Genomic DNA, 27,225 nt, shown 5'->3' with positions numbered 1-27,225 from the left:
TGCATATCCTTTAAGTGAATGTGCTAGTTGCCCTAACATTTGGTTGTTTAATGTAAACTGAATATTTGCTTTTATTTCATGAAGACAAAAAGTCTTTTAGTTCATTGGGTTCACAATATTCTCAACATTAACAGGAAAAGAAAGTCTAAGATGTTAGCTCTACATCTACTCTTGAAGAAGGTGCTGTCACACCTCCCAATTAAACACTTTCAATACGACACAAAGCATCCAAGTTAAATTTCACAGCACAAAATAATATGACACCAATTATCATTAGGAAAATATAATTACAACTAAGAGTCATGAAAGACTTCTTATAAACCCAGATTTCTGTATGACACAGAGAAAAGTCCAGTCCTCGTGTTCAAGGAGCTTATAGTTCCAGTGGAAAAAGAGGCAACAGACAAAAGAGTTCCTGTAAGTCAGCGTTTGTCAAATGACATAGCTCCTTGGTTAGGTGGAGTTGTGTAGAATCATCTGGGATTCCCTCAACACTACACACAAGGCACAGATGTGACTGTATAATCAGGAATTCATATTATTTGAAATCAATTGTTGGACTGCTTGTTAAACAAAAACAAAAACCAACCTTCCCCCACAGAAACAATCAACAAGTGTAAGAAGCCTTGTTATTAGTTGGGGCAGGCAGTGGTGGTAAGTGTGGACTGAAATTTCAAACTCTGATATACTTTCGCTCATCCACAAAAATGAAAAAAAAAAAAAGTCCAAGCAAACAGGATTACCTCGGACCACCTCTTCCACGGACTCGGTGGTGGTAGTGGTGGTGGTGGCGATGCTGGTGGTTCTCTCCGTCACCTCCTCGTAGGTTTCCTCAGCCTCCTCTTCCACCTCATCACCATCCTCCACATCTTCGTCATCATCAGCTTCTTCCTCAGCATCAGCCACTTCCTCCTCCTCTGTTACTTCTACAACTTTGTCTTCACTGTAACAGCAAATAGAAATAACTATGTAGCAGTCAAATAAAGGAAGATCAGAAAAGGAAAAAAGCCAACGAGGATCTTTGGTAATTCTTGAAGGAACATGGCACTCATGAAAAAGCACACACGAAGGCTTGAACCCAACAGGTTAGAGTAGGAATTCCAGCTCAATAGGTCTGCAAGCTTTTTACATGTGGACACAGCTCTTAATTTACACAGCTGCATAAACAGGGATACCACAATTCCAATGACATAACATGACACCGTGGAAAAAGCAAAATTATGGAAACCACAAAGAGATCCGTGGTTGCCAGGGGTTCAAGCAGGAGGAAAGACAGATGAGTAGGAGGACCATACGGGATTTTTAAGGTAATAAAATTGTTCTCTAGAATACCATAATGGTGGATGCATAGCATTATGCATTTGTCAAAACCCATAGGCTGTACCACACAAAAAGTGAACTTGAATACAAAATAGGAACATTGATTAGTAATAATGTATCGATACTGGTTCAAATGAACCACATTAAGGCAAATATTAAGAATAGTGGAGGCTTGGGGGGGCGGTGCTGAGGGGAGGCAAAGGAAAACTTTTGTACTTTCTACTCAAATTCTCTGTAAACTTAAAACTGCTCTAAAAGATAGTGTATAAAAAAGGGTAGGGGTGGGGGGGGCAGACAGGGGAGAATACCAAAACTGAGTTTACTGTATTACAGGGATTGTTTCTCGTCATGTGTGGAAGAGCCCCACAGTGCCTGCACGGCAGAAGACATTCAGTAAATGTGGGCAGACACTGGTTCAAAACCTGCCACTGAATTTTGAAGTGGACACAAAAGGGCAAGAAGAAACTGACTTTCTTCATCTGTAATAGCCTGTTGTCAGGTATGACTATTGAAAAAACTTACTTAAGCTCCCTGCTCTGTTAATTGCTTAATATTTTGGAGAATATAAGATATTTCGGTGCTTCTCATATTCCAGTGAGCATGGGAATCACCTAGAAGGCTTATTAAAACACGGGTCACTAGACTCCATTCGCAAGGTTTCAGAATCAGTGGGTCTGGATGGGTCCTGAGACTCTACATTTCTGACAAACTGCCAAGTGATACTGATGCTGCTTGTTAGAGCAGATTATTCTGAGAATCTGAGAGACATAAAATACAGAGGATGGTGGCAAAAGATACCTGGAACCCACAGTACATCTGGAAAATGATGAGAAATAATATTTATGGCATTAAATACCTGTATGCTAATGAACTAATGGTGGGTAATAAATCGGAAAGACTGGGTGGGAAAAGAAGGCCATGTGTGGGACAAAGTTAAAAAGATCTATTCAGAAGTCATGTGCCTGCCACGGTAGGCCGGTTACTTGAGAGTTTGAAGGAAACAAAGGCAGGCAGTAGCGTGTTACACATCAAAAGTCTATCATAAACTACTTGGTGGGAAAGGAGAGAGATGCCTTTGATCAGACCTCAAAACCTATACAGGAAAAAGACCTGAATATGATGGAGGGTTTCAACCTACCAGAGAAGCTGTAAAAGGTTTTTTTGAGAAGAAGCACCACTGCCATAGGATTAAGACAGGCCTTGTCATTTAAATGTCCTCCCAAAAAAGAAATCAGAAGGGAATTACTACCCCAAAGCTGGTTCTGGCCAAGAAGAAGAAGCCCATTTTTGGTAGAAGGAATGGGAGTCTGGAGAGTTTTTCAGCCATGATGTGAAGCCTTGAAATAGATACAGTGCTATAGAAGAAACCAGATTTCATACAAGTCATGGGTTCTATCCATGGTCTGGGGTGACAGAAAGCATGATGGCTCTATCTGATATGACAGTCACAAGAAATTTTGCTGAGACTGAAAAAGTAAAGACACATTAAGAAATGAATATAGCACTACAAGGAATTCTCCAGTTACCTCCAAACAAAAAGGGGTTTTTAAACAAGTTGTATAAAGACTGTAGATGACCACCAAGGATGCAAACACAGGGAAAAGGACTTCAATAGAAACTTTTAAAAATGCGCTTGATTCTTCAAGAGGACATTTTTCCAACGCTGGTTACATTCCATGTAAGGATAATGAATGAATGAATGAATATCCAAAGAAGTCTGAGCATTTGGCTAAAGAACAAAGACAAAGTATTAAGCAAATAATTTAATCATGTGTTAATGCATAAAGTGCTAACACAGAAGACTATAACCACTTACTTTCATAAGATTATGAACAATTAGGAGAGAAGAGGAAGAGAAAACATTGGCACTGGGATGGTATAAACTTTCCTTTGCTTAGAGATAAATGAGATAACTGATTTTGTGATTGCCTGCACAAAATTCCTGAACAGAAGTCTACTACCTGAGTTCAAAAGAATACTAAGGTTGCTCAGGTACCACTTCTGCATTCTTTTACTGAATCTCAATGCCGTACTACTAGCAAGTAAAAAAGAGAAGACTTGATGCTTACCAACAGGGCATTTACTGGGTTTGAGATCTCTTCATTATTCAATCAAACCATAAGCATGAAACTGTTTACTTCTCCAGTTTAAGTCAAAAACTGAAGTAAAGCCAGGGAGAAAAACTAAATCAAGCTGGTATTCTTCTTAAATCATGAATAGTGTATGAACCTTGAACCATGACTAGAGTAATAATGTCCAAGTGTATGGTCCAGGATTAGTGTGGCAGGTGGGATGGTGAACCATGACCCTGGACGCCCCCAGGTACCGCCGCCCCAGTCTTCTCTGTTATTACCTGAATATCTTTAAACTCCAAACAGAAAGTATGCATAAAGCATAAAGAACTGTTTAAAGTGATCTGCATTCTGGTATGGGTCTAGTCATGAAGAAGAGTGAATTACAAGCCCATCATCCATCACCGCATCTGCCTGCATAATTTACTGGCATAATAATAAGGAGCAGAGATACATAATAGTTCAACTGGCTGAGGAATTAAATTACTTGGCCTAAGAGAACTCGAGTCCAGTTCTTATTACCATAGCTTTGATTTCTGGAATTAAATTTAGATGTCTATGAATTCAATTATCTATTAAAACACCATTTAAAACAGAAGCACACCACTGTGTTTTAATGATGCTGTATCTTTCCCAAGAATGCTAATCATGCCAACGTTACAACTTTAATTGTGGCTTTCATGAGTAGAGAAAACCTGAAGAGGAAAAAAATTACTTTTCCATTGTTGCTTGAAAAGCCATGTGGTTGTTCTGTGATGCGACTAAGGTGAGCTGGTTTTGAAAAGCAGAACACAGTATAAGGACCCTGAAGGGAGCAGTTTATGAAAATGTGAAACTAAACATCACAAAGCTATGCCTTTATCAACAATTAAATAAAGACTCACCATAAAAGGAACAGTTGATAAAATCGTAGAATATTCTTACCACATACTTTAATACTTCTACAGGATGAGGAAACTGTATGAAAACACTGACCACTTCAGGAATATTCAAAAGGACATTATCATGAGAAAATAAATCACTGATGAAAAAAATTATCTATCTGCATTCAAGATCTTACTTTGATGAAGGAAAAATTGTATCGTGAAGGTCACTCTTTTTATTTCTAAATGAAGGTTGACCTGATCTGATCCTGCTTGCAGTTGTCTCCTATGAGTCTCCTTAGATAGCATAATTCACATGCCAGCTTTAATTCCTTTAAAGTCATGCAAAAAGAATTCAACATTTGCATTCTCTAAAAAAGTTATACAACGTTCTGGAAAAGGCAAAATTATAGTCAGTAAAACAAAAAATCAGTGGCTACTAGGGGTAAGGGGGGAGAAGGGGATGACTGGACAGACCACTGAAGAACTTTAGGGCAGTGATGCTGTCCTGTATGATGCTGTCATGGTGGGCACACAGCATCTTGCAAGTGTCCCACTCTGGTGGGCATGCTGATAATGAGGGAACCTGGGATGGAGATGTGAGGGGTGTATTGGACATCTCTGTAACTCCTGCCCAATTTTGCTGCGAAACTAAATCTGTTCTAAAACAAAAAGTCCTTTAAAAACTCAAGTAAATGAAAGTTTCAAAAATCTGTATTGTTCCTTCATAGTCTCTGTTAAGACTGACCTTTTTTCTTCCAGTCATAGGACAAAGGAGAGGAAATAACGAGGGAAAGCTCTGATTCCCATGGTTGTGTGAATGTGAACAATCATGAGATCTAAACTATTGCAGTGATGAGGGAAAATAATGAATGTCATTCCCCAAAATGCAACCACCCAGTGGAAAGGCCAGAGGAGCAAGTCTCACCAGGAAGATCCTTAAACCCGTGCATGTTGATATAGAGAAAAGAAGAAAGGGTCTCCAGGAATCTCCCTGAGTCGGGTATTGAGAGAAGATGAGCAATTTTTTTTTTTTCCCACAGAAATAAACAGAAGGTTCTCCCTTCTCTGCCTCAGACATTAGCGCTGCCAGAGCTTTTCAACCGGAAGGTACAATGGCTGGATAAGTCAGTCTGTTCTAAAGGAAAGCAGTTTCTGGAAATACTGCTGGTTAAATTAAGAAAATCAGAAGTTTCAGAGAATGAAAAAAGAAAAGAAGTGTGTTTTTTGTAGCCTTCAGGAAATGTTTCAATATGGGGTAGACCAAAGAGGAAAAACCAGTACCACTGACATGTTAAGGAACCATTAGAAGGCAAACAAAAGAGAACACACCACCTCAGACCATTTATACAAACTCCATCTACACAAACTATGAAAACAGGCAAATGTCAGGCAGATAAGCTCAAGGAGAAAGCTGGTTTGGAAGGAGGAGATACCAGAGAGGATTCTGGGAGCTTGGGGGACTGGCCATCTGGCGGGGGTCAGTTTTTAAAATTCATCAAGCTGTATTACCTTTGCTATGTGCACTTCTCTTTATGTACATTACAGGTTGATATGAAGGCATCAAAGGTGATTCTGCTAGAGTTAATGTCTCACTCTTTTTGTAAACATTTGTAGATTGGTCTAGAATAAGAGATCTTTTAATGGGTAAAACTGTAATTTTCAGAACCTCCAGATCTATAAGTTATACTCCCATCACCACAAAGTCACACATTATGAGGAATTGAAGGGAAAAAGTGATTATGGCTTTAGGGTTTATTTTTTTTAATCTATAACCCCTTTGACACAGCCCCACTAACTAGACTGAGTTAAATAACTAATCCTCTAAAACTGATTATTTTATAACTCAGATATTTTATAAGTAAATTATATAGTCAAAGGATTCAATTCATCACATTTTCATAATTACTAACAGTTTCCTATCTTTATTGCTGAGAATTAGAATCTGTTTGCTATATAGTTTACTGTCATCTAAATCTCAATCCCTGTGAACTTTCCTTCAGCAGTTCCCTCAATTTCACTAAATGGCACTATGATTTCGCTTTCAAAATGCAACCAAATGGGGCCGGAAAATATTACAAGGAAAATTCTAGAAATCAATAATTCATAAATTTTAAATAGCTTTATTATAGGGTGTTGTCATAATCATTCTCTTTTATTACTGTTGCTAATCTTAGAATCTGTTTGAGTTACATGTTAAACATTACCATAGCTATCTGTGTGTAGGGAACACACACACACACACACACACACACACACACACACACACACACACGATTTGGTATTATTTGAGGTCTCAGACATACGTGAAATATATTGGACTGTATCTCCCACATGTGTGGGAGGAGGAGTAGTCCTGATGGCATGTTTTAGGTAGTGGGTATTCGCTTTGAAAATCTGGTGAACCTTGTTCTCCTGAAAAAGGCATCAGCTCTTGCAGCAGACACTATTTATATGCTACCCCAAACCATCTTCAACTCTTTTCCCCCTTTCCTCGACTACAGAGGATCAGTACTAAATGCTTCATTTCCTGGTCTCCCTTGTAGCTGGGAAGGCCTTGTGATTGATGCGTTTCTAATGTCAGGACACCTTCTTGGAGAGGCCTCTAAGAAAATTTTTATTTTCCAGATGAAAAGGTTCATTCTCAGGAGCCAGAGCCCTTTTGTTCTTTACTTTTTCACTTACCTACTTTCTTCCCACCTGGAAGGGCAAATGTCATCCATTAGCTTCTAGGTGATAAAATACTGGGGTCATAGGATGCAGTCAGGTAAGCATAGTTTCACAGAAAGATTCTAAGCTATCTTTGCATCACTGTACCAGCCAATGACTAGCTTCCTGTATTTTCAGCTAAATGTATTTCTTGCAGAAGGTTTACAAGCCCAGCCAGGGCATCATGTTAAGAACTCCACCCTAGGAAGATAACGGTAAGACTGAGGTACCAAAAACTTCATAGATCAGGCAATTAAGAAGGAGCTGCAGGCCATGAAGAAGAACGAAATGTTATCATTCACTGGTAAATGGATGGAGTTGGAGAACATAATTTTGAGTGAGTTTAGCCTGGCCCAAAAGACCAAAAATCATATGTTCTCCCTCATATGCAGACATTAGATCAAGGGCAAACACAACAAGGGGATTGGACTTTGAGCACATGATAAAAATGGGAGCACACAAGGGAGGGGTGGGGATAGGTAAGACACCTAAAAAATTAGCTAACATTTGTTGCCCTTAACGCAGAGAAACTAAAGCAGATACCTTAAAAGCAACTGAGGCCAAGAGAAGAAGGGAAGCAGAAACTAGAGAAAAGGGTAGATCAAAAAGAATTAACCTAGAAGGTAACACACATGCACCGGAAATCAATGTGAGTCAACTCCCTGTATAGCTATCCTTATCTCAACCAGCAAAAACCCTTGTTCCTTCCTATTATTGCTTATGCTCTCTCTTCAACAAAATTAGAAATAAGGGCAAATAGTTTCTGCTGGGTATTGAGGGGGTGGGAGGGAGAGGGAGGGGGCGGAGTGGGTGGTAAGGGAGGGGGAGGGGCAGGGGGGAGAAATTACCCAAGCGTTGTATGCACATATGAATAATAAAACAATAAAAAAAAAAAGAAGGAGCTTCAGGTCGCTACTTTGATCTGATATTAGGTCATATCATCATTACACATTTAATTATGTCCATTCTGGGTGAGAGATTCTACACTAATTGCTCTATGTGTAACAGAAGTAATATATATTATATGCTTCAGAAATTCAAAGGAGAAAGTGATTCTTGCCAGCCAGAGGCATCTGAGCAGGCATGATGTGAAAGGTGGGTGGCAGATGAGGCAGACATACCCATTCAAGACACAGTTGGGAATAATAAGCAAATAAGTTTGACTACAATAGAATTTCATAGAGGGAATGAGTTTAACAGTGAAGTAAGCTAAAATTTAGAGAACCACATATTCTGATACTTGTTCTTTAGCCAATGGATAGCTGAACATTTGAGCTGAAAGAGTTATACAAATTGATATAGAGCAAAAAACCCCCAGTAGTGTATCCATTCACTCAACTCCAGTCATTCCAATTGAACTACTCCATTAAAGAAACTCTACCACACACCAGTCGTTCAATCAACAACACTTATTGCGTTTTCTATCAAGTGCTAGTACCACTTCAGGTACTTGGGGTACACGGGTGAACAAGACGAAGCTCTACTTTCTTGGAATATTGTCTAGATTCTTTAGCAAACTGGTGTCACGATATAAAAATGTTGTTCTGAATCCTAAGAGCTAGGATATGAGAAGCTGGGATTGTACTAAATAGGATCTGATGTGGAAAAGCTGTCATGGACGTTTTCGGGAACTGGGAAAATATGATTATGGACTGACTTGTACCTGATCATATTAGAAAGCTGTTAATTTTGTAACATGAGATGGTGTCATTTGGGCTCTGCAGAATATTTTTAACACACTGATGTATTTAGCATGCTTTCTGTCTATACTTCTTTTGAAAATATTTTAAACTCATAAAAAGCATGTTAAAGGGGGGAAAAATGATATTCTGGCAAGACTTTTAAACTAGAAATATAATTACAATAAAAGGCCAAACTGCTTTTTCTAAAAGACTATCTTGTAGGCAAAAAAAAAAGCCAAATATAATCATATGTAGATTGTTGTGCTGACAACTTTATGAGTCAACCAGGATGAAAGAGAAGCACTTAAGGAGATAAGAAGTTTCAAAATCATTGTAAATTCTTGACATGGGAGACAAATTTTTGGTTAATCAGATTCCATGCTGGGAAACTTTAATGAGCAAATTCCCCATACTCAGAGACTGAGCTGTTGATAAGTATGGGTGAGTGGTGCATTTATCTTAGTTGGATAGCTGGGAATACATGATCTTTAATAATTTAGTAACAAATATTTGCATGCATCCTGAGTTCCATGGTATCTGCAGAACCTGGATGCTGCAGGGAATAAAACAGAGAAAATACCCTGCCTCCTGTCACTAATATTCTACAGAGAGACAAAGACTAAGAAACCAAAGCAAAGATGCACATTACAAGGTGTCAAATGCTATGAAGAAAATGAAAATAAGAAGGCTGGAGAGGGTATACTTGGGAGAGTTTGTGGGTGACTGTTACAATTTCTCAAGAGGGCAATAAAAGAAGACACCCTAAAAGACTCATTTCTGTGACTGCAGCTATGCAAAAAGTGGGGGAAGGTAAGAGGATAATGGACAAAGCATGAGACCCTATCCAGGAAATAAATTAAAGCAAAGAGGACTGGGGGTGTGGCTCAAGTGGCAGCATGCTTGCCTGTCAAGCACAAGTTCAAACCCCAGTACTGCAAAGGAAAAAAGTGAAAGGAATAAAACAGTCACATCATGGCCCAGTGGGGTTTACAGACCAAGGCCTCCCTTGTTTTTCTATTCTGACGGTTTGAAACAGCAAAGTATTTAAAATTGTATACTAAGGGTAAAGTAGAACTCGCCCATTATTCTACTATCATTTCGTATGGGTTAGCTAGAAATGGGTATTCATTTTTTACTCATGAGCCAAGGTTTTTCCTTCCAACAAGCCCACTTCCTGCCTTATAAGCATATTTTAAAAACAAATTTGTAATTAATATCTGAGACATGTGTATTGACAAAATACCAATTATTGAAACTATTTACACAATGTAAAAAAGCAGAAGATAAAGGGTAATAAATTAATGAGGCTATGTGTTCCTTAATTCCTGATAACAGTTGATTTTTGAATTCTCCTCTTCTCAAGACAGATTATGCTTAAATACACAGAGCTTCCCCTCATAATCCATGCTCTCACTTTCCATGGTTTCAGTTACCCTCAGTTCACCGCATCTTAAAATATTAAATGGAAAAGTCTAGAAAGAAACAACTCATAAGTTTTAAATAGCTTTCAACTACAGCATACTATTAGAATTGTTCAATTTTATTCTTATTTCTTACCAGGCCTGATTTACAAATTAAACTTTATCACAGCTTGGAATGTACAGGAAAAAACTAGTATATACAGGGCTCAGGAGATCTGAGGTTTCAGGCATCCACTGGGGATTTTGGAATGTATTCCTTGCAAATAAGGAGGAACTAGCACACTCCAGTAAACTGGATGTTCCAGTTACCTATATCCTAGAGTGGGGGCACAGTATGGTGATTTAAAGTGCACTTTCCAGAGTTCAGTTGTGTGGGTGTAAATCTCGGTGCTGCCACCTACAAGCTCTGCTATGACTGTGAGCAAGTTACTTACCTGCTGGGAATGGAAATATGAATTACCTTAGTTACGGGTTGCTGTGAATAGTTAATGTAAATAAGACACTCGCAATAACACATAGTAAAAGGTAAATACTGTATCTAGTTGCTTCTATGACACTATAGCTTAAATTTATATTTGAGATAAAACTTTTTTCCTTTTAATGCTATTAGGAGTTTGAAAATAGGTCAGGTGTGGTGGTTCATGCCTGCGATCCCAGCTACAAGGGAGACAGAGATAGGAGGATCACAGTACTAGACTGGCCCCAGGGAAAAAGTATAAGAGCCTATCTGAAAAATAACTAAAGCAAAAAAGGACTGGGGGTATGGCTCAAGCTTGAAGACCCTAAGTTCAAAACCTTAGATACACACACACACACACACACACACACACACACACTCATATAATAAAAGCAAAGTTTGTTCATGATCAGAGAACAGATGTAGATACAGATAGTGAATAGAAAATAGGCTACAACTCAACCATGAAGAGCACCACTCTAAAGGCTGAGGATTTGCACCTTAATCTACTGAGACACAGACATTAATAGGAAACTTTTAAACATAAATGTGGCAAGATAAGTTGTCCTTCAACAAACATGAGCTGAGGGAAGTATGGAGGACAGATAGGTGAAGATGTGACAGGTGGGATGGGGAGAAGGCTGTTGAGGAGCGTCTGGATGAAGAGGGTTAGTGGGAAGATGAATCTGATGCTTTGAGATGGAGAGAAGGGGTGGAGATGGTTACTAATGGCAACAAGAGACACAGCAGGAAGAATGGGTGGCAAAGCAAAGAAGCTTTGATCGTGATGATTTGAGATGCTGGGAGACACTGGTGGAGAAGCAGCTGGCAGACAGCTGGAAATAAAGGACGAAAAATTTGGGCATGAATACACAGATCTGGGAGGCACCATTCTTCTATTTCCATTAAATAAACAGCACTGCACATTTCTGTTGTTTTTTCAAGCTGAAGAGCTACCATTCCTGAAAGATCACAGATAATAAGACCAGATGGCCACTCACTTCAAGCATTCTTAATTAGGCTCCATTACAATATCATAGATGAGTAGAGACAGAATCCAGCCTTCTGAATTTCTCCTTCCTTTTCCTCTCTCCCCACAAGCACATTTTAACATGGCTTCCCAAGTGTGAGAACGTGAGGAAATGTCCTCACTGCAATTTCAGGTACCCACTGGGGATCTTGGAACATATCATCACATGTACTGTTGTTTGATACATTGTTCCCAACCAGCTCAGTAGTAGAAAGTATCAGGAAATTTCTCAAACAGATCTCAAATCTATATATAGACAGAAATCTCTATATAGAGATTATATAGATAGATATAAATACCTATCTATCTATGTGTATATATATATGTACAGAGAGCACATTCACATAACTTTTATCATAGAACATTGTTATAATTGCTGTTGTTGTTGTTGTTAAGCTTAAAAGATTATGTCTATCTTGTAAATTAAACCTCATGATACATACTATGGTTTTTTTCCCCCTGTACATATAATGCCTATTATAAGGTATCTATATCTGCATCTATCTATCTATTATCTATCTATCTATCTGTCTCATTGTACTTACTCAACCTCCTTCTTCTTCTGATAATGTGAAATGATACTTTATGGTTTCTCTTGGCAACACCAAATTGGCAGTTTCACTATTCTTGCATGTTGGAGCCATTATTAAGCAAATAAGTGTTATTTGAACACAAGCACCATGACAGCACAATTGTTGATCTGATAACTGAGATGGCTACAAAGTGACTAACAGGCAAGTAGCATATACAGTCTGGATCTGTAGGACAAAGAGCTTATTCGTGTCCTGAGTAGAAGTCATAAGGTTGTATCATGCTATTCCAAACAGATGTAATTTAAAATTTAAGAACTGCCTATTTCTGGAATTTGACACTATTTTCAGATCATGGAAACCAAAACTGTGGATAAAGGAGACCATAGGAAAAGTCAAGCATTGAAAATGTTAGTAGATACTATATGCCACACACCATGCTAGATGGGGTTCTAAAAACAAAAAGGATAAGCTTCCTGTCCTCAGCACTTATATTCCATTGGGCTAGAGGAAGACACCGAGCAAGTAAAATACTAAACTATGTGATTAGTGCCAGGATGGAAATAAACAGGTGGCTGACACTGATGATAATGAGAAAAGGATGTGTTCTTCTGAAAAAGAGTAATCAGGGAATTCATTCATCTGAGACCATGACAGCAAATCTGATGCTGAAGATGGAAATAAGCCCAGCAGGATTCTGGGGTAACCACGACACAGTGAGATGTGTGTGACCAGGGTGAGGAAGGCTTGTCACCTTGTTTTGTGTGATACTGACTCAGTGGGGGAGAGAGGCATGAGTGACACTAGAGAGGCAGGAAGGAGCTGGTCAGTATGCTAGCACTTATAAAGAATGCAGACCAGATGAGGGCTTGGCACAAATGACATGTTCAGTGTTACTTATTATCATCATCCTCAGCATACCAAAGCAAGGCATCATAGTTTTCGCTCTGCCCATTCAGTTTTTAAGTGTATTGAAAAACTAGGAATGCATGTTTAACTGGGATGTTCTACCTTGAGGTTGATGTACATGTATGGTCTACATCTGGCTGCTGTACAGAGGATGGTAGAGACAAGGGGTGATGTGTAGGAGAAAGATAAGGAGAACAGGAATTAGTAGATACTGCAATAACTTGAGCAAGAAACAATGGTAATTTAGACTGTGGTTGTACTGGAAGAGATGGACAAGAGGATGGATCCGGAACTGTCAGCATTTGCAGTGGGGACAATGATGAGTACCAGATTGGAAGGAAAAATTCCTGGGAGGCATGTGGGCCATTAGAGATATGAAAGCTTCGAGAACCAAGTAGGGAAGGGGACAGTGGTGGAAAGTAAGACCTCTCCTTGGACATGTTAGGATTCACACGCCTATGGAATAATTACAGAGTCTGGAATGGAGAAATACAACTTGGACTACTCAATTGACAACTGATATTTAAAATCAAGGTCACAGATTATAGCAATCAGGGAGAATGAGCCAAAAGGGAAAATACTAACAATCTAATAAAGATAACCAGGGAGAAGAATTTAATGGGCAAGATTTTTTTTTAAGTGAACAGTGATAATCAGATAAACCAATAAAGAGCCCCCCCCCACTAAAATCTTGTGCAAAGAATATGGGGGAAAAAGGTTGGCAATGACAATGACAGACAAGTTACATAAGAAAAAGGGCTTCTGAGAAATGACAGAGCTAATGGGTTCTAATGGTGTATTAGCCATAAGCTGCTTTACAACGGGAATTTCTGTCCAACTGCAGAAATTGTTTGATTTCCTGAGCCTGTCTGAACTGGTACCCTGATTAGACAGAGAAAGGAGTTATGAGAGAGAAAAAAAAAATACTACCTCATTTACCTGTCACTAATACTGATAAAAGTGCAAAAGTATCATTCAGTTTCAGAGTTATGGCCAAACACTGCAGATGTCCACATATAGTACCTGAAAAAATGGCATTTATAGCCAATTTACCAATGTGCACATGGGAAAAGGACGTCCTCAAATGGAAGAAAGTGAGAAAGGCTTTGCTAGTGTAGATGGTCTATGTGTGTTGCTAAGTGAGTTTCAGCACCAGTATAAATTCCATTTAAGATGGGACCATAACAAGACAGATTTCTAGAAATTCTGTAACTATGGTCTTAGCACGCTTTTCCGCTGTGACTAGTTCTGCCATCATTAAATTACATTAAATTCAATGTTGCCACCCTGAGACCACCTTGTAAACACATTCTCCTAAAACTGAAGTGCTTCTGATACGTGAATGACTCCTTGGTTCCAATTTTCCAATAATCATAGCTATAAAATTCTCCTGAGACCCGCTTGAGGCAAATGATTAACATAACATTCCAAGAATGTTATGAAACAAATGAACAATATATTCCAGGAGGAAGAAAATTAAAACTTTTTATCTCTTCTCTTACTTATTACTAGAGTTCAAGATACAATAATACATCTAAACCAGTTTCTGAAATACAATTTAAATATAAAATAGAAGATCCTGAAATGTAAATATAGAAGTTGAAAGTAGAGTGATGTTAGCGCTATTAAACAAACGGCTACTGAATTTCTGTTTAAAATGTCCAAAAGAGCCCAAATCAATTCTGTGTTAATTTAAATCATTTTCCACTCATAGGAAACCACATATTCTACCTTTTGTACTTCTCTAAAATAATAGACTCTTACATGTTTATATTTATAAAATAAGAATGTCATTAATTGTTTACTTCCAAAACCTATTGTAATAATGTTCTCAACCTCATCTAAGACAAAAGTGCTTAAGAAGCCATTATCTATTATTATTGATCATAGTAATTACAAGGCCTACAGTATTTTTTTAAAGACCTCATTAAAAAGAGAACTTGTTATAATAACTGATTATCAAGCCAGAGGTGGAAGATCAGCTGTTGAGTTCTAAGGAATTCTTTTATATTCGACAGTGTGAAACACTGGGTGGGCAAGTGACTTGTCTAGGAAACTAGTCAGGCCCACACTGGCCTCTCCCACCTAGAATTGTAGTCTGTGCGTTATAAACAAGTCCATGTACAGTTTACAAGTTCAGCCTGTTTCCTCATCTACTGCTTCAGAGTTCTGGAAGAAAACACTGTGACGCAGGTTGAGAGGTAAAGAAGTAGGCTCGAGAAGATACAACAGGGAGAAAGCCCCTTGCAACCTTTGAAGACATCGCCGAGGCAGAGAACGATCACCCTGTTCCTTTTCTCACCTATTTGGATATATTCAGGCGACTGACTTCAGCTAAATGGGATGTCTCCACTGGGGCCACTGAAAATGTTACTTCTTAAACTTGGAAGGTGACAGGAAGCTAGAGTTAGTTCGTACTTGTGAAATATTTTGTTTACCTCTTATCAAAGGAAATAGTTTTGATTGTTTCTAAATTATTTTTCCTAAAAACTGTCTTCCTTCTAAAATAAATATAGGCTTATTATAATTTCACTGAATTCTAGCTATTGATATTAGTTTATGCTAGTAAGAGAAACATCTTTTGACATAATATTCTGCTATGTAGACTTTGAGAACAAAACAAATTTTTTTGTTTGTTTGTTTTTGGTGGTACTAGAGATTGAACTGAGGGCCTCATGCTTGCTAATGCTATACCACATGAGCCACACCTTCAATCCTTTTGGCTTTTTGTTTTTTTTTAAAATTTTTCAGATAAGGTCTCATGTTTTTGCCGAGCAAGCCTCTAACTATGATCCCCTTACCTGTACCTCCCAAGTAGTCAGGATTATATGCATGTACTGCAATGCCCAGCTTGTTTTCAAGATAGGGTCTTACTAACTTTTGCCCAGGCTGGCCTTAAATGTCCAGCTAAATTAAATAATTTTAATGATGACTTTTACTTGTGACAATGGTAAATCCTATACAACTACAGGTTTTACATTGAAAATGATAATATCCAGATGTTGATTTCAGCAAGAAATTTGTGTTTGTGAGTCAGAGTGCCAGAAACCAGTTAAAATCTTAAGAATCTGTATTTTCTTCCTCTTTTCCTACTACCTTGCAAGTCAGGAAATTCAGACAGCTTAATTAAAAGAGAGGGAAGGAAAAGAATCCATCGTTCAATGGCTTAAAATTCCTAGTAGTGAATAATCCAGCTTTCCACAGTACCTACAAAGGTACTGTGCTTCTGTTCTCACCATTCAACTACTCCCTGCTCCTGGGCATCCTGTGCCACCAGGTGTCAGGAAGCACAGTTTCATGGCCACATGCCATGCTGGTGGCAGCAACCCAGCCCTGCACTCTGAAGGCATCTCCTCTCCCAGCCATTACTTGCTTGAAAACCAAAACAAATCCCACTGGTTTGGCCTCCCATCTGTAATCTGGTTATAGGTATTGAAATGTTTTATTTTTCTCCTTGACATATATGCAGTCCAAGTTTATTAGATACAGAAATGTAGCATTTCTAATGAGACCTCAGAACTGGCAGTCTGCTCCCTCAAGAAAGAAATTCAAGCTTCTGTTCTTCTCCTATTCATCACTTTCAAATTAGTTTTTTTTATTTCAGTACAAGAGTCAGACAGCCTCAAACAGTGCCAGAAGCTGCCAACCAAGCACTGTGACAGTCGCTTCTCAAAGCCATTAAGCTGTTCCATCAAATCCATTCTTATTGGACTCATTGACTGGCAAAGATTTAAGGCTTTAATTTATCTTTTGTCTGATTCACTTGTGGCCCTCTCTAAAGTTGTTAGTCTTTTTTTTTTCTCTCTCTCCCTTGAGTATTTAACAGTACTCTCTTAACAAGGCAAAAAAGCAGCTACAAGATTACCTACTGAAATACATTTCATACAAATATACAAATAAGGAGATGCACAGCCAAATAGAGCTGTCCTCCTACTTTCTCTCTTGTGCAGAAAGTACTGAACCACTGACAGACATAAATTCTCATGACAGCCTGAGATCAGGTAAGGCTGGGACTACTCCAGCATTGCTGGCTAACTGGAAGATCCTACGTACAAAATTTATTACTTGGTTGAATGACAAGTTATCATAAATGCCAAGCAATGTATTTGTGAAATGTACCCTCCAGAATAGCATCTGGAGGCTGGGGCATAGCTCAAGTGGTAGAGCACCTGCCTAGAAAGCACTAGACCCTGAGTTCAATCCCCAATACTGCTGCCAAAAAATTTTAAAACTTAAAAAAAAATTAAAATGCCATCGGGTTATTATTTTCTGAGAGAAGTTCTTGGAGCAGAGAGACCATTATGAATCTGGCTTTTGGCTCTCCCAAGCACTGTGCCACTCACAAATCCAGCTGTAACTAGAGCCACACACATTGACTGAAATGATGACACTGATGACAGCTTCACCCACACACAGCAGCACATCGGGTACAGCACCTGATGGTCGTCACACACAAGCACAAGCTTTAAAGTTATAACAAACAAAACTAAAGGGATAAGCACAAAGATAACAGATGAAAAATACATACTAGTGTTTTAAAATAAGAATTTTACTTTCGAACTATAACCAAATAAAAATATATACATATGGGGGGAAGGACCAAATAGAAATACCAAACTTACACTTAGGTCTTGATTAATTGATTTTCAGTTCTGAGGGGGAAGGGGGTTGAATCCAAAGCTACACAATCGCTAGATATGCCCTGTATCAACTGAGCTACACCCTTAGCCCTTTTATTTTTGAGATAGGCTCTCCCTAAATTTGCCCAAGATAGCCTCAAACTCATAATCCTCCTACCTTTGCCTCCCGAGTAACTGGGATTACAGTGTGTACCACCATGCCTTACTATATTTTAAGGGCTTTTTTTTTTTTTTTTTTTGCAGTACTAGGGATTGAACTTAGGGCCTCACACTTGCTAGGCAAACACGACCATGTGAGCTACACCTCCAGTCCTCTTGCTTTTTTATTATTTTATTTTATATTGGAAAATTAGCATACATTAATAATATGAGGGGATTTCATTGTGATAATTTGAACATGCTTAACCTCTCTACTATATTTCCATTCTCCCTCTCTTCCCCATTTTCAAATAGTGTTTGGAATTTTTTTCTTCAGATAAGGTCTCCCTTACCATGACCCTCTTACCTCCACCCCCAAGGAGCTGAGATCACCGACTGTACCATCAACCCCAGCTTAAATATCTTTCAAAACACTGTAAAAGGCAAATATTTTGAATAAAGATCGTCTTTCATATTTCAAAAAACATTTTGTATCAGAAAATATGCTAGTATTTTCTTGTAGTAAAAATGGACAATAATTGTAAAAATAATAGGAAAAAGACTAACATAATGATTAGAATTAATGAAGCTAACTAGGTACAAATCAGAACCATTCATTAAAATTCATTGCACTTCAGGATGTATTGATGGTGGCATGTTTAGCTATGAATGCAGTTAGGAAGGTCTGTTTTGATTTCTATCTTAATAAAAACTGCATTGAGGAATTAGAATTAGAACCTTAGGTCTTTGCTTCTCTATCCATAGAGAATCAGAGTGAGGTCAAACCTTGAATAGAAGATTTTCTTAGAAAAGAATTCCAATGCTAAAGAAACCTCTACACCAGGGTTTCTCACAATCTCAGCACGACTGACATTGTTTTGGGTTGTTCTGTGCACTGTGGGATGTTTAGCAGTGTCCACCAGGTGCCAGCAGCATCCCTACCCCAGCCCCACCCATGCTGTGACAACTAAAACATTTCCAAAGGTTTCTTGAATGGAAATAACCCCTGTTGAGAAATACTGCTGTATTTATTCATTTCTTAAATTATTGAATGCTTGCCAACAGCTAACAGAGCTTAGCTAATGTCACAACTTAGGGAACAAATGCAATTTGCTGGTTCAAATAAGAAAGTCACTATAGGAATGTACTTTTATACAAAAGCTCAGATAGAGAGGAATCCTACATGCACTGGTAACTGCAATTTCATTTTATTCTACTTTATTTCACTTTTTGAAAACATAAAAAAGGTATGCAAGCATTCACATTGTGAGGGGAACAAACGGTGACTTTGGGAATGTGAGGGAAGCAAGCAAAGGGCAGAAGTGACTTTGGAAATGTAAGGGGAACAAGTAATAGAAAAATGTAAGGAGAGCAGCTGGCAGAAGTAACTTTGCCTTAAGTAAGAGAGACAGAGCAGGTCTCTCACCCAGATAATAAAATATAGAGGTCTTTCTCCTAGAGAAGAGAGACAGAAAAGCATGTTTAAAAACATCTAAAGGGATAAGAAACGGGCTCCTCAAGGAAAGTAGCACAGCAAACTCCTACCAAGATAGCAAAGGTGAGTTATAAAATGTAAATGGTGGCTTTCACCAAGATAACAAGAGGCAATCATCAAATGTATATGTCAGGCACCAAGGACAAGATGAACTAACAGGACCCTCCTGAAATGCCCAGTTTGATAAGGGTGGAGGGGAAGCCAAATGGTTGGGGGGTTCAGTGAGAAGTCAATTAGATGACATCCAATTGCAGATATAGTTTCAAAGTAGAGTAGGGGATGCCCAAGTCAGGTAGAGCCCTATATTATCCCCTAGACTTCAGCCTTTCACTAAGTCTCACCCATTAGGGTACTTTGGTATCCTTTCAATAAACTTTGTGCTTGCTTTACTCTTAACTCCTGGTCTAGCATCTTTAATCATGGACTTTGCCAGGACATGAACTCGGGATCAATAATCCAGTATTAACATCAGTAAAGGTGCTAAGAAGAAATGCTGTGGTCCCAGCATTTTTTTCTTCACTACTTCTAGCATTAGATTCTTGATGCAATTTCACTTAATTGCTGCATGTCTGGAATGACATTGCTTGACCAATTAGTTTTAATTATATATGTTGACCTTGAGCTACCATGACAATTTCTATGTATTATTTTTTTGCTCTTTTTTTTTTTCTTGGTGGGACTGGGGTTTTAACTCAGGGCTTTGTGCTTACAAAGCTGGTGCTCTACTGCTTGAGCCATGACTTCAGTCCATTTTGCTCTGGTTATTCTGAAGGGGGGGGTCTAAAATACTGTCTAGGCCAACCTTGAACTTTGACCCTCTGGATCTCAACCTCACAAGTAGCTAGGATGAGAGGCATGAGCCACTGGGCGCCAGCTATGAATAGTATTTTCATTCAACTCAAACATTTGTTGAGCACCTAACTTGTAGAAAATTATGTCACATGTTTTCTTAGGTCAAGCTACACAGGCCTCATCATAAATGTAAACTCCTGGTAAACAAGACAGGCTGTTAACCCTTGGAATACCATAGGTGTCCACTAACCACAATTTTACCTTTTGAGTTTCTTGTTGAGAAGTTCTGACTACTTGTAAGAAGAACTGGTATTTTATGCTGACATTTGCTCTCTCTTAGAGAAAAAACTTAGTGGAATAACATGTGTTCTACCTTGTAATTAGCATGTGAATCCAGTGGAGCTTTTTGTATCTCTAAGACACATTGTGCGTCTTAATCTTATTTTTCATATATTTCATTTCCTATTTTTACCATCTCATCATTACTCACTAGCTACTTCCAACTGTGCTAACGAAGATCAAATAACAGGAAAATGAAAGGAGGGTGGGGCTTCCTAGAAGGATGACTCCACAGGGAGATGATCATATTTTTACTACGGTAGTCCCAAAGTACCGTGTCACCCTTCAAAATGGCAATGAAGAAGTCTGGAGTCTCACTGAACACTTGAAAAATCAAGTTTTTTTTTTTGTTTTCCAAATATTAACAAAAAGGAAAAATAGACAGAAAGGGACATTTTCCAATTGCTAGATAAATCAGAGGATTCATGGAAATTAAATTTTAAGACTATGAGTCTTCAAATGAGGGTATCCCAAGTGAATGTTCGCAAGTTCCACAACCCACAAGTGAGCAATGCATTTCTAAGACAGGTGATAATTTCATCTAGTCATTCAAAAGGAAGAATATTGTTGCTCAACATTTTGCAATAAAAACCTGAGCCACCCTCTGTTAAAACAATGTGTGACAATATTCTTTCCTTTTTTATGATCTTTATGTAACAAATTTTGTAATGATTACACAGCTAATTTATTTGCTATAGTTTGAAGTGGACAAAAATTTATTTGCTATAGTTTGAAGTGGACAAATGCCTGAGGCAGGAATGTCTATAAAGTTCCTAAGAAGGAAAAAAGATCATGTACAAACTGGAGGAGAAAAATAAAGACTATGTAAATCTAAACTGGAAAATAATGGAGAGAGGATAGCTGTTCTATTGTCAACAAAAATTACGAGTTATCAGTGCTTTGAAAATATTAGGTTTTTACAATATATTATTGTAAAATAATATAAGGTATTCATCTCCAATCTCTGATTTTCTGTAACACTATTATTTTATCTACCAATCCTTCTATCTATATCTATCTATCTATCTATCTATCTATCTATCTATCTATCTATCTATCTATCTATATCTTTTTTTAGTGGTACTGGGGCCTGAACTCGGGGTCTTACACTTGCTAGGCAGGCACACTACCACTTGAGTCATTCCGCCAACCCTAGATTTTTATGATAATTAAGTGGAATTGCAAGTGCAAGGAAAAGATCCAGAACTGTGACATGCTACAACTGAATATACACATGAAATGTGGAATCATTGCTTACAATATGAGTACCTCCCACATTCATGTATTGAAGGTGACTAGCAGCTAAGTCTACTGCTCATTTCAAGATTCTACATCTTCAAAAGTGGAAAGGTATGAAATAATAATCTGGTTTACTATATTTAAGCTCTAAATAAAGTAAAATCAGTTACTGTAGAAATTCTTATTAAACATCCAATAAAATTACTTTTTGCTATACCTTTATTCTTAGTCCTTTAAATTGCTTTTAAAGGAATTGAGAACTACATAATAACAATAGCAATAATGATATGAAGGACCCATTGTACCAGACAGTCAATGGTGTGGGGCTGACTTTATTCATATAGGGAGAGGCAAGGTGACCTCTTGCCTTATCTGTCCCTCTTGTAATCACCAACAGATTTAGTTGATTGAACATAGTGTGCACTGTAATTTGTAATGTGTTGCCATGTACACGCACCCACTTACACACCTACCCTCCCCACAAACTGGATGGGGACCTTAACTAACGAAATCTCTCTAGAGCTACCATATACAGCTCTGAAGAAGAGAATAAGATGCGGCCAAAAGCAATCATTACTCACATCTACCTTAAGCAACATTTTTCTTAAAAAAGGAAATTTTAAAAATTATCTAATTATCCAAGAGGATACATGTTACCTGTCAACACATTCTCACTAATGTTTGTAACCCTAAAAATAAGAGAATATATTGTTTCAAGATTTCTGTTTTCTTCATCTCTGCTACAGAGAGGAAAAGTGCTGGCACAGAGCAATTAAAAGGTTTCCCCTCCCTTCATCAATCCCCCCACCCCAACCCTTAGCTTTATTCAAGATCTTCATTTCCAGCTTCCAGATCCTCACTCCTAGGGCTAGATGGGACATATATCTGATCTTTTAGGCCTTTTTTTTTTTTTGGTCTTCCTGTTTTTATTTTAATGTGGTGCTGGGGATCACACTCAGGGTCTCACTAAGAAAGGAATCTATCACTGAGCTATACCCAAAGCCCATCAGTTAGTTTTCCAAATAAATTTTCCCATTGAAAAACTCTTACCACTAATGGTTGAAATGTATATTCTTAATATCAGCTAAGATACTGAATGCATAAACAGGCATTCTGAAGAGGCCTGATAACTTAGATTCGTTCAGAAATGAATTCTGAGGTATTCAAAAATTTATGTTGAAATAATACATGTTTCATTTATATTAAAAAGATTTATCTCGTTTTCAATGAGGTCTTAAGATAGAGCTCATTCCACTAGGAATGATTCTGCAAATGCCTCATTAAGCAACAGGAAATCACTCATCTTCTTCCAAAATAAGTCTCCTTACTCACCAAATGTACAATAAACTGAGGAACAAATTCTGCCTTGGGAGGATCAGAGTTCTTAATCTTTTCTACCTCTTAAAATTGTCATTTAGTGTCCCTTGTGGGCATTTTAAGTCAGGTGTGCTAAATTCCTATTCCAATTCTACATTCAAAGGTCACAAGGAAGGCTGCTACTGGAACCAGAAGACCTGCAGCTCGCAGGAGCTCAGCTTCTGTGTGGGTCACTGATACAGCATCTCTCTCGCTTTGCTACCTTTGCCAGTGAGGGAGAAGGCATGCCTGCCTGCTAGGCTATTGAGAACACACTCGAAAATGGTCCAAGGACTTGATATCCTAATTATATCAAGTCCAAACCAAGTTTTTTAAACTTAAAAGCACAAAAGTTAAAAACACCAAAGTGCTAGATTTTGAGGATCTATTATGAAAGAAATGAATAAGCAAAAAAGATCAACTATCTTATTAATAACTTTTTCATATTGGTTAGATGCTGAAATTATATTTGGGATACAATGGATTACATAAATTATGTTGTTTGAGTTAAATTCACATTTTTCTTTGTATACTTTAAATACTGGCTATTAGAAAAATAAAAAGAACGTACATGACTCACATTATAATTCCAGTGCACAGCTTTCTGCTAAAACATTGGGAGGTTCTATAATACCAAAATACAGATCATGAAGTCTGCAAGAAGCTATGAAACAAATTTTAATATGTAATTCAATCTGGCTAGTACTTATTGAAGGCCTATGTGTGAGTATATCTATTGGAGTTTGGATTCTGGCAGATAAAAAGAGACATGGCTACAACTATAAGATCAGTTAGGGTATGAATTCTTACAGGAAGAGTTCAGAGGGAAGGCAAGGGTAGCATAGGAGAGCAAAGCATTTGTAAAGATGTATAAAGGAGGTATCTTTCCAGGTCAACATTAAAAATACATAGGATTTTAACAGGTCATGATAAGGTGTCTTTATCATATGTTAACTCCAGGCAGTAAAAAAAGGAGAAACATGTTAGAAGGAGAGAATAGTGGGAATAAAAGAAACAAAAAAAGCCAAGCAAGGGATTATAAGGTGTCAACAGATAGAGTGATGTACCTGCCTAAAGCGGAAAATACAGGTTGGGGCAAAATAATGCAGAGTTCTCAATGCCCTACTGGGAAATCTGGACTTTTGTATAGGTAAAAGAAACCATCAAATAATTCCTATCAAGTGCTAACAGTAGGAAATGCACAGTAGGTATATTAAAGGCACGGAGAAGAATTATTTGGAAAGAAAGTAGAAAAAGACAGGAGAAGGGGAACAGTAGCATTTATCCCAAGTAATGCAAATAGAAGTCAAGGTATTAATGAATCCAAGAGGAATATAAACAAACAAAAAACCCAAAAGAGTAACAGGAGAAAGGGAAGCTTTGATGTAGTAAGAGGTAGTCAAAGAAATTAGTCTAGTAGGTGGTGAATGATTTGAATTCTGGCAGTAGTAGTTCAGAAAATAGCAGGTTTGTAGGTCAAGATAGAAGAGCCAATGAGACTGAAAAGACAAGAAAAGAGAGAGGAAAGGAGGTATTCAGAGAGTTCAGGCAGAACATAATTATAAAAGAAAGACAGGAAGCAAAGGGATGGAAGAAGTAAGAGAGATGCTGAGGAAGAGGGAGAGATTCATTAATATCTATTGAGGGTCCAACAAATGCCAGTTAATGTGTTGCAGAAATTCACAATGGATGTCTGGGAAAAGGTTATCAGTACATCAGGAAAAGGGTGATGCGGGAAAGCAAGGAGAAAGAAGTTGGCTTTCCACATAGATCAACTGCTAGTGGAAGATGACAAGTCATCAAATAGGGATGTTAGGTGAATCTTGTAACATTAAGATCCCAGCTAATGTTACCACATGAATAAGAAATGGAGTTTACTGGCAGGGTTACGTGACTTAATACCTTAGAAAACTTCAGAAGCAATAAACGAAGAAATTTATTTTTCTCAGGAATGGAGAATTGACAAAAACATGTTTAGAAAATGTAAAGGGTATTAGCAAGTCCAGGATGTTCAATGGAAGGGTAAAAACAGTTATCCACTGATTCCATCCTGTTAGAAGGATGGTTCAGTGAGGAGGAAAAAGAGGGTAATGGACTACAAGGTGAAATCAGGATGACGCTCATGAGGGAAGGGTGAAACTCAGTGCGACCTGATCAGTAGATCATGTTCAGAGAGGAAGGTCAAAGCTGAAAGCTTACAGGTACACTTTTCTAAGGGATGAGAGTCCGGGAGATAACTGAAGGGCAGCTATCTGAAACAGAATACAAATGAGGGTGACTAGTTGGCATTTTAGCCTAGGGATATCACTAAGGATGGGGTATCACTAAAGATAGTCCTAAGGTGACCTTATGACCCAATTTGCCTGGATCCTTCAGTTGATGAGTTCCAGTGTTCTCACTGGGTTGGGTAATAAACTGTACAGTTTCCCTGTAGAAAAGTAACACAGCAAATTAAAAGTTAAAACATGCACACACACACACTCTCTCTCTCTCTCTCTCTCTCTCTCTCTCTCACTCACAAACACGTTTGTAACAATGAGAACAGAAAGAAGGGTATAATCAGAGAGATGGGTATCAAAGAAGGTACAGTTACTCAATGACAATAATAAACAAACAAGAGACTCAAGGTCAGAAGGGGAAGCCCTGTGGATCCGTTTCCAGTAATGAGAAGAGTATAGGACAGAAAAGACCACTGATTAAGTGGGTTTCCTAAAACATGATGCTAGTAACACTTTGAATTCAGTCGGAGAGTTGGAAAACATGTAAGATGAAAAGGTCATGACTTGTCAAAATATATTCCCAATAAAAAAGAATTTTTACAAGACACATATATATGTTCTATGGGGAACAAAGCCTGGCAATGGTCTGGCAGTCCAGAGATAAAACAAAAAATCCATTTTTTTATTTTAAAAGTCCCTGGTATAAGGATGATCATGAATGGCAGGTCATCAACACTGATGCAGGGCTGCAAGTGCATTATCTAGCACTTCCGAATTTTAACACCAGCCATGGAGCTTTGCTGGGTTACCGGGCAATCTACATTTGTTTACTCAGTACACAGTCAATTCAGTCTTGGGAAATCAGCAAACCAAATATCCAAGAACCTGCAAATGAAGAAAATGACCTTACAACTTGAAATTCCCCCTTTTAAAACTGGCTGCATTGGCAAAGTGTGGTCAGAGTTCCGGTGCCAAGAATTCTTTTCAAGAAGTTAGTCTAAAACCTTCTTTTTTTGGCTGTACTAAGGTTTGAGCTCAGGGACTCACACTTGCTAAGCCAGCACCCTAACACTTGAGCCACGGCCCCAGTCTTAGAAACTTTCAAGTCTAGGTATGACTAAGGAAGAATACAAAAGAGCTATTTTTTAAAAAGTGAGAACAAGGCTCCACTTTTAGAAAAAGCAACAATTAAATCCAAACCAATGGATATTCCACATCTTGCACATGGAACAGAGGGATGGGAACATACAGTTTGCTTTTTGCATTTTCTTCCTGTCATCCTTTAAAATTTGTTTTTTTCTTTTTGCTGTTGTTTAGCTTTAGGTCCAACTACCCTGAATATAATTTTTTTATCCTGGTAGAGGGAACACAAAAGAACTTAACTAACAAAAGGTAAGCCCTGATAAAATTAGGCAATATCCCCTAAAAGGAAGCCATTTGTATCAATTAAAAAGAAAAGGCAGGTAGGGTTCCTGAGTGCACAAAGATTCTGGGATATTAATAAAACTATTTTTAAATTTTTTCAAAATATTTCATACTAATGCAGAAAATCTGTCTCTGAAGTCCAAAAACTTTATGTCTTACAATTCATATTTAATGTTCTGTTTGGAGATCTACCAGGGGGAACATCTGAGAGAAAGGGGAGGGTGGGACAGGGAAACAGAGGTAACACAACCCTCACATTTGGCGGGGGAATGACACAGCTGGAAATTGATGACTGAACTAGATGATATTTCTAACCCAAAGATTCTGGTTTATCTGTCTTTGACTTAAATATGGAGGTTTGCCATTGGTTAAAAATGGGAATCACATAAAAAGTTATGAGACTAAGTTCTCAAAGAAAAAAAGATAAAAATATGTTCTTTACAATCATAAAACCAAAGTCAGTGAAAGAACACAAGAAGCATTTATGAAGGTCTCTGATTTTAGCAACGAAGGACAAGGGAATGACAAAAGCAAAGAAATCCTCAAAGACAACGAAAACCCAAACCAAATCTTTTTTAACAAAAATACA

At 38.0% G+C, this 27,225-nt stretch overlaps 1 protein-coding gene across 7 annotated transcripts in view; it reads right to left on the bottom strand.

Annotated features, from left to right (window-relative positions):
* Nucleotides 1–27,225, bottom strand: part of App (amyloid beta precursor protein) — a 239,467-nt gene that overhangs the window by 107,780 nt on the left and 104,462 nt on the right. For all 7 annotated transcript variants that reach the window (XM_074072862.1, XM_074072863.1, XM_074072864.1 and 4 more), the window contains exon 6: nt 744–943. In XM_074072862.1, the coding sequence (XP_073928963.1) occupies nt 744–943 (200 nt within the window). The remainder of the gene's footprint in view (nt 1–743; nt 944–27,225) is intronic.

Source organism: Castor canadensis, chromosome 5 (assembly GCF_047511655.1).
Source record: "Castor canadensis chromosome 5, mCasCan1.hap1v2, whole genome shotgun sequence".
Classification (NCBI taxonomy): Eukaryota; Metazoa; Chordata; class Mammalia; order Rodentia; family Castoridae; genus Castor; species Castor canadensis.
Note: the sequence above shows the minus strand (reverse complement) of the source record. Positions and strands in the feature narration are given on the sequence as shown.